This window comes from Scomber japonicus, chromosome 19 (genome assembly GCF_027409825.1).
Source record: "Scomber japonicus isolate fScoJap1 chromosome 19, fScoJap1.pri, whole genome shotgun sequence".
In the NCBI taxonomy this organism is placed as follows: domain Eukaryota; kingdom Metazoa; phylum Chordata; class Actinopteri; order Scombriformes; family Scombridae; genus Scomber; species Scomber japonicus.
The window spans coordinates 5,128,616-5,137,779 of NC_070596.1; the positions used below are offsets into that span (position 1 = coordinate 5,128,616).

General features: G+C 36.6%; 1 protein-coding gene across 1 annotated transcript; it reads right to left on the minus strand.

The window, feature by feature from the left end:
• Positions 1-6,105: 6,105 nt before the first annotated feature.
• Positions 6,106-8,495, minus strand: LOC128380798 (CD209 antigen-like protein E). Its single transcript, XM_053340704.1, has 6 exons — positions 8,074-8,495; positions 7,874-7,981; positions 7,492-7,575; positions 7,015-7,157; positions 6,802-6,902; positions 6,106-6,581 (listed from the first exon to the last, which is right to left on the minus strand). Exons 2-6 carry the CDS (start codon positions 7,953-7,955, stop codon positions 6,440-6,442), a joined length of 552 nt encoding a protein of 183 aa, XP_053196679.1. The 5' UTR covers positions 7,956-7,981; positions 8,074-8,495; the 3' UTR covers positions 6,106-6,439.
• Positions 8,496-9,164: the final 669 nt, after the last annotated feature.

Here is a 9,164-nt window from a genome sequence, read left to right on the forward strand (position 1 = left end):
ACTTCAGACACCACAGGATCAAATTGAACATGCAATACAGCTGATCAACTTATTACCACATCAAGCAGAGAAGAATGGATTGAGATACTGTTTATTAAAATGTGATACAGCATCTTTAAATTCAGCATCACACACTTAGAGTCACAATTGAGAGTAAAAGAGATTCTTGATCTGGTAAAAAAAAAATAGGACTGTCTTTTGAAAGCTGTACAAATTAAAGCTGTTCTCAGGTCAGCAGTTTATTGTCACGGTTGTGTAGCGGGTAGACCCAAAAAGCAGACAGTCTTGGAAAAAGGACACTTTATTGGCCAACTCAGGCGAAAACAATAAAATAACTCCATGGGCAGCAAAGAACACACAATAGGAACTAACTCACAGACCAAACAGGAACTAATATATAACTCAGAGAAAACAGGAACAAATAATGGTACTTTTACCTGAGTAGGATATTTCAGTACTCTTTGCACCTCTGTTGATGTCCCTACATTCATTTAATAATTCTTTATTTGTCTGTGGTAATTCATCAATTAGCACACACACACACACACACTCACACACGTTGCAACCCAGTCTCACAGCAAAACGTATCAAGACAGAAGAACTGACACTGCTGAAGCAAAATATTGTCACATTCATTTGTCACATGACAGATATTTACTCATTGTTTTTAATAATAATTTGTTCAGAAATGTGTTTTTTTAGCTTTGCCTTAAAAATTGTAACATTTAGCTTTTTTAAATATAATTGTTAATAAAAAATAATTTACAGCTCTAATTACATTGAACATCTGGCCAGGCATGTGCAAGCAGCTGCTTTAAATCCATGTTTTTATTCAAATGGTCATCTATAGATTTGACTAAATCTGAGTGAAAACAACACAGTCATGTGTTTGTGTGTCACAAAGCACTGAATACATGGAGCTGAGAGACATTTATCTTTATTACTGAATGAATGCAGAGCCCGTTCAAACGTGCCTGGTCTGAACAGGTGGATTATTTGGACTCTTCTTTTGGAGACACTTCCATTTTAGTTAGATTATCTATAAAATAAAGATCACATCATCTCATTTTCTGGAAATGTAAGGGTTCTTTTTTAGGGCATTTTACATAGAGGGTGCTGCATTTGTTAGAAATGTTATAAGAAAAGTGTTAAGTTGGTTTAGTTGGTACAGGTGTTATATTTGGATTCATATGTGTCACAATATCAGAGAGTGAACCCAGGAGCATTATTATTATTATTATTATGACACATGTCTTCATTTACACAGGATGAACATACCTGTTCTTTTACAGCAATACGCTGTTAACAGTGAGATGAAACCAGGAGGAAAGTAACACATGGGTACTGTTAAATAAGACAGGTAATGAAACATGGCTTGCAAATGAATAGAGGACAGTATTAACACTTATGAATTTATTTTAGCTACTGAAAAATGTAAATGTCCTGACAGCACTGATGGAGCTTGGGATTAGGTTTATATTTTCAGAGCTCAGTGCACACACACACACGCGCGCGCGCACACACACACACACACACACACCTGTTCTTCTTTGGTGTTGATAATCAGCAGGTCTGCTGCTTTTTCAACAACTCCATACCAACACATCTAGGTCATTTTAGATGCAATCACATTTTTCACTGGTCTGCTGTACTTCATAATACAGGATGAGCAGAAGTGTGGAACACTGCATTGTCTTCCCCCATAGGCAAAATACAGCTAAATGGCTCCATCTGGTGGAACGGAGAAAAACTACAATTTTTAAGCTCAGAGGAACTATTTTGTCTACACAGTGTATTATAGACCTATTATAAGTGATAATAATATATTATTATATCAATAATTTATTGATATAAAAAAGAATGCCCTTGGAGAATTTGATGCCATATGCATGAACACAGCCCAAATTATCAAGAAAATGAAAATTGAAAAGCCAAAAATGTCCTTAGTGAAACACAAAGGTTAAGCCCATATGTGTTCCAAATAAACCCATATCATAGCTGGGGAACACAAAGTTAACCATCTTGTGATAACAAAATAAATCTTTGTTTTATTTTTTTATGAGCCTGAACTTTAAATGAATCATGAGAGAGGTTGGTGTGGACTTACGTGGAAAAAATCATTTGTAAAATAAACTTCCCATGGTCATATGGATGCAGGCCTCAAACATTCCTATTAGCATGACTGTCTGAGGTGATTATGTCCAATGCAGTATAATAGTGAGTTGGTAATAATTGAGTTTATACTGCATGCTTTTCAAACATCTCTCTGTCTCTAACTGGAGAAACATATACAGCTTCAAAAGTTCCAAAATAGTTCTAAAGATATCAGTAAGGCTTCTGCATAGGACAACAACACATCATTGTTACGCTAAAACTTCATACATTAGATTTCATCATTTCAAGTACTTTCCTTAGGGCCCTTTTTAATGTATTTCTGTGTGCAGGCAGTATCATAAGACTGCCATCGTCTGGACAAAATAAAAAGTGTTTTGGGGACATTTTAGGCCCTGACACTCATTTTTAAGCATCCCTACAATACCACTAAGAGTGTTATGCTACCATATTATTTCTTTTTTCTAATTTTTACATATAATAGTTCACATGTTTGGGTCAAATACACTGAGAAACAAACAACAAACAGCAATGTACATGGGTGAAAAATATGTATTTATTTGGATGTTTATAAAGATGTTGATCACAGCACATGGTGAATATTTTACATTGATTCTAAAAAATTAAACAGGAAGGCCAAAAGTCCTTATTTATTTTAGTTCTCATCTCTGTTACTCTACAGGATTATTCCAAATTTTATTGGATTGACATCACATATTAAAAAGCAGGAATCCACTGAATGTAGTGAGATTGTTTGCATTATCATAGAGTGCATACCCCTCTGGGAGGACCAAATGTATCACATCACCAACATTCAGCTCAAGAATAACAGCATTTGACAGAAACTCATTATCTGAATCCTTCCTTTCTTGATAATTCATTAATACAGATTTCTCATTGTGAAATAGTTGCACACCCATGTTGCTGGGGTACCTAAAACCAAGTACTGTAAATCTAAAATAGTACACTCCTTTCACAGGTGCAGTGAAGTAGCCAGTGGTTGAACTGTAAGCATTACCAACATTAGTGAAGACTTTGCTGAACCTGAGGTCTATTGGAGTATCATAAGGTCCTACATGTCCTGAGGTTTTCAAAGCAGTATAAAATGCCACCTTTGTACTCTCTTTGACTAGACTGTCCACTTGACTCTCAGTAGTGTTCATGCGAACCCTCAAAGATGAAAGCTGCTCTTCTTGGGCTGCGTTCTGGGCCTGCACCTCATCCATCTTAGGTTTTAGGAGTCGCAGCTCTTCTTCACTGATTTCCACTTTGGCTTGTGTGGACAACAGTTCAGCTGTCTGGTTTTCAAGATCAACCTTCAGTGTTTCCACTTGCTGTTCACTGGCATTAAGTCTCAGTTTGAGATCTGACAGCTCAGTGGACTGCTGCATGTTTTCTTTCCTCAGTTCATCTATTTGCGTTTCACTGTTTGTCAGTTTCTCCTTCATGACAGTGTGATCTCTTTTCAGCTCCTCCAAGCTGGCTTTAGTGAGGAGGAGATCCACCTTCTGCTCATCTGCCTGCATCTCTGTTTCTCTGAGCCTGGTTTCCATGTTCCTCAGCTCCACCTTCTGCTCCACCACCATGTCTCTCAGCAGTCTCATCTCCACCCAGATATCAGGGTTAGTACTGGTCTGGTAAATGGACTGATCAGCTGTGGTGTCAGGATTCAAAGATTGCTTTAATTCAGGCAGGACATCATGAAGTTTGGTCTCCTCGTCTTCACTTGCTTGCATCTCAAGAGCCTGTGAAACCAACAGGCAAAGCAGCAAAGCCAAAGCTGCCCTCATTGTGCTGTCTGTTGATGCCTTCAGGGAAAAGTGGATATACATGAATTACCTTCTTTATATAAGCCAAACGTTTTGCTGATGTCATGAGAACTGTGGCATATGTTTATCATAGATAGCTGGTAAAGTAGAAGGTGACACAAAGATAGAGACACATAAAAGCTCTAACAGGCTGTCATTAAATTCTCTCAACAAGGTAATGTGAGAAATCCCATGCTGTGCTATAGTTAATGAATTATTCTTAACATTCATGAGCAATATTATTTCATTTTGAAAAAATAAAATAATCGTATCTATATGCCCTCAGTAAATATATATATATATATATATATGTATAGATAGATAGATAGATAGATAGATATATATATATGTGTGTGTGTGTGTGTTATTACATTATCATTTTTTTCTTGACATTGCCATAAATACTGATAATTATACTTTATTGAGGTTGTGCTAAGTGGTGGTGGTGTACTGAGGTGTTTCCGAATATTTTGCCCCTCTCATATATGTTAATGGAGTGGACAAAATTTTATGAACACCATTCAATATAATGCACCCTAATACACTACCATCACCCACTATGGCCTCAGTAATAAACATTAAGCAGAATTATCACCTTCTTGGCAATGTTCAAAAATGTAGAATTTAATGCAGAGCTGTTGTATTGGATTGAATTAGATTGTACTGGTGTACCTAATAATGAGGCCATTAAGTATATATATATATATATATATATATACATAGAGTACCAGTCAAAAGTTTGGACACACTTTCTCATTGATGTGAATGGTAAACTTTTGACTAGCACTGTATAAAGACTGGCCCTGGTCTCTACAGTGAGTTTGAGTTTGTAGTGATTATGCACATGTGTGAAAAGCACAGGTTTGAAATTTTCCATTTCTTGTGTTTGCATCATTTATAGCTGAAACAACACTCTTGTACACCATTTGGGATTTTTCCCATAGCCTTGCAGGACAGAGAATTCCTAATAAAGCAGCTTGTACTGTTTCATTAGAGACTCTGCCAAACTGTGTGTCAACAACATATGCTGCAGCTCTCATGATGAAAGTCAGCTAAACACTTTGCTTTTAGAAAGAAGTTAAGCAAGCCCCACACAGCTTTATTTCACAGCATATCATTATGTCAAATAACAGTCAAGGTCTTCATTGTAATGACTTGGGAAGCATTTTTCACCACAAGATGGTATTATGTGTTTGGCTCCTTTGAGGAACTTGGTTTAATGTGGAGGGATTTTCTTCACTTGGAGTGGTGACAGCAGGGTTTAACTGGCAGATATAATCAATATTATTTAAAAAAACCTGTTCTGTGTGAGGAGTGCATGTGACTGACACAGAAGTAACCCCAACCAGACACAACCAGGAAGAAAGCTGCTTTCACCCTCATATATTGTTTATTTTTCCACAACTCCTGTTGCTTGCTCTTTCAGATAGAAGACAGTGACTGTATTTGTCTGTTTAATAAGCTGTAGCTGATAGAGATAAGTTTTTCTCCTCTCTATTCTCATGTAAGAGTGTGAAGAAATACATTCTGCTCTGCTGATTGACCAATTTTATTTTACTCAAAATAGTAACATAGGTTACCAACAAAATATATAGTGAGATACTGAGAGAGAAGCATTGGAACTGTCAGCATTTCTTTTTCAAATGAATGTATTGAAATCATTGTTTTATTTACATAGACTGTGATTTTTCAACATGGACTCCGTTTCTAACCCTAAACTCAAGTTTACCTGATGATACTGATACTATTTTTATAGTATGTTCTTTTTTGCTACTCCACTTAAATATTTACTCCACTACATGTATTTTCCACTTGTACTTTTTCAGATTAAGGTTTTATTACAAATTGTAATATTTCAAGTGTTGTTTGGACTGTTTGCTGGTAACTTTATTAGTATTATTTTAAAAGATAGGATATGCTTATACAATATGATGCAGTACAATTACTATTATCATGACACATGACTGGCAGGTTGGCAGATTGGCAGCTGGGATGGGAGACGGAGGCGATTGGACCAAACCCAACACCTCTGGAAGTGATGCAACTAGAGAGGAAACCTCTGGAGGGTCAACATAAGGTTTGGAACGACAGGTCAGATTAGAGGTAGGTAGATTTTTTGTATTTTATTTCACTTATTCTTTTTCTTTTTCTATTTATAGTTTTCAGGAAGAAAAAGAGATATAGATGATAACATTTATTCGAAATTAATCAAAGTACAGATACATCACAGCTTATCATTGTCTGCAAGCAAAGCCATTGATCATGTTTCAGTGCTGTCTTAAGCTGAAAGTGGTAAATGGATCTTATCTTCATGTCTTCCACATACAGTAGTTATATATAGTAGTAAATGCCATGGTGGTGTGGAAGCTGATAAGGACCAAAATAAATCACTGCTACCACTAATGTTTGCAGTAGTCATACAATGCAATAAAAGTGAACAATCAAAAACAATATTTGTCCTGGCTCTCCGGTCAATTCCTAGATCCGCCCCTGGATGACAAGATGGTGTGTAAGCTGAGTTAAACAAATGCTTTCTTTTCACAGATCCAAAAGTTTCTATGTGCACAGTCTGCATCATCCCAGCTGTTTGTATCTGTGAAGTACTTTGTTTCTACACAGTCCTGTTTTTCTCCATGACTTGGCTCCCCGCGGTGCCAGAAGCTGAAAATAAACCAAAAAGAAACACGAACCAGTAAGCAATTAATGAACAGGAACACACAGAATGTGACCAAGGTAAACTTAAATGATGTAAAATCAAAAACATTTCTCTAAAAACTTGACATTGTAGTCATAAAAATCTAGTCAGCTACTATTGTACCTTGAAAGAGGTGTTAGTTTCAAATTAAAGATTGCTTTAGTTTGAATGAATATTTATATGAACCTTGTAGTCAACGGGGTCCCATCAACCCACTTCCACCTGTCCTCTGCCTCTTTGTCAGTCAGGCCAATCCATGTTATCCTCCGATATTGATTTAAGAATTCCTTGTTTTTAAAGAGAAACAAACAATAATAAACACATATTTTACCAATTTCTGTGATCCTGTACACACACACACACACACACACACACACACACACACACATACACACACACCTGTTCTTCTTTGGTGTTGATAATCAGCAGGTCTGCCCCTTTGTCCAGACAGTCACTTCTACTGTTATACCAGTTGTCCATATGTGAAGAAACATAGTAGAAACTTCCACTGAAATACAAGAATCCTTGTTGGGAGTAGTCATCTGTGAACAACAAAAAAAAACAAAATCTTCTATACGCCAACAACAAGAAGAAAAAAATACATTTCCAATCAAGAATCAAAGTTGCCTTATATTATTTGAAGAAAAAAAAACAGGTATTATAAAGAAATCTGTGCCAGAACAGAAAGATGATTTATTACAGGTTTGAAAGTAAAGTGTTATAAATGTTTTAAACAGCAGCAGAAACCTACAGAGTCATAAGACACTTGAACTGGCTGCAATCTTCAATCTTCTCTGTTGCTCATGTTGTCAGGTGTGAGAAATGGACTGCAGAACTTTGTGTGACTGCTTGGAGCAGTTTAGTTTTCACACTTACCCAAATCAGACAGTTTCCTCTGCAGCTCATCTCTCTCCTCAGTGAGAGTTTTAATGCTGGCCTCCATGTCCAGTGTCATCTTCTCTGAGAGCACAAAGAGTAATATGAAGCCGCCATGAAACAGCATCAAAACATGACCACAGCTAAAGCAAGTCTGTGAACTGTTGATTAAAGAACTAAAGATCTTAATAATCAACAAACGTGACAAAGCGTGACTTTCACATTAGCTGATGAGTAGTCGTCTGACACAACAGCACATCATATCAATATCATGACTTTCAGCACGCATATCAATCTTCTCTGCTGCTTATGTTGTCAGGTGTGAGAAATGGACTGTAGAACTTTGTGTGACTGCTTGGTGCAGTTTTGTTTTCACACTTACCCAAATCAGTCAATTTCCTCTGCAGCTCGTCTCTCTCGCTGGTCAGGTTGGCAAATTCTGCCAACACTTGATTTCTTTCCATGATCCAGTTGCTTTTGTCTTGACTGGCTGCCATAGCAAGAGACCAACATGGATCTATTACTCACATCATATATTTGGGTAATGTATCATAGTTGACTAGATGAATTTGGAAAACGTACATAGGACCAGCAGGACAATGACTGCAATGAGGAGGAGAAGACACAACAGACCCACACACACTGCAACAGCCTTGAGAGGGTTTCTCTTGGTTGAACTTTCATAGACTGGAATATCTGTGGGAAAAAATGATTTGTGTTAGTTAGACTTAATTTCAGCCCTACTATAATTTAGGATTTTCTTTTAAAGAACGGGTTCACAAATGTTCAAGTGTGTCTTAAAAAAGGTGGTCAGGTGTCAGGTGTCCACATCAACACTCCTGTTCATATTGACCATTAGAAGATCTCCTTCAAAAGTGTCTACAATGTATATAAAGGTTAAATGATAATATAATATAAGACTTCAGCTGTCTGAGTTAGTCAGAAGTGGATATCTTCCACAGTTACAGCCTTTTCAGTCTAGGGAGTTTGTCCCAAAAAAGAGTTACATTAGTGTACATGTGTATGAACAAGGAGCGATGACAGCGAGAAAAACAATCATTGTTCAACTGGATACTTGACAATTGTTTTAAGACACACTTGAAAAAATGTGAACCTGTCCTTTAATAAAATGTTATGATATGGAGTTCTTCTTTCTTAAAAATGAATTATTACAGTTAGTTTACACAATTTTACAAAATGCCATGGCTTTGTAGGCAGACCGTTTTTATATCCACTTTTTAGCCACAATTCATATCAAAAAAAAAACTAAATGTATCGACATAAAATGTAACATTACAAATACATTGAATAAGTAGGTAATCTTACAGTTATGTTATCCTATGTACTGTATTATAACATATGAGACACACACAGACAGACAGACAGACAGATTGATACTTTGTTGGTCCTCAATGGCATCCTGTAAATTTGGATTCCTCTCTCTCCAAAATTCGTCATCAACGACATAAACATTCCCAGCATTATCACAGGAGTCTGCTTTTCCATCCTTCTTATATGTAACTTTTTTGGTGAGGTCAGACATCACTGCACAGTCTCTCTACACTACCGACAATGTTTGGCTGCCAGATGTACTGTGTTTTTCTTGGACCAGTCCTATGAGAAAACAAGTGGATTTTAGTATTTATATGACTGTAGAAATGCAGAAGTAATTG

Coding starts and splice junctions, on each gene's coding strand:
- LOC128380798 (XM_053340704.1), bottom strand. CDS start 7,955: ATGGAAAGAAATCAAGTGTTGGCAGAATTTGCCAACCTGACCAGCGAG. Junction 7,158..7,491: donor GAGGAAACTGTCTGATTTGG/GTAAGTGTGAAA, acceptor TGTTGTTCACAG/ATGACTACTCCCAACAAGGA. Junction 6,903..7,014: donor TCAACACCAAAGAAGAACAG/GTGTGTGTGTAT, acceptor TTTAAAAACAAG/GAATTCTTAAATCAATATCG.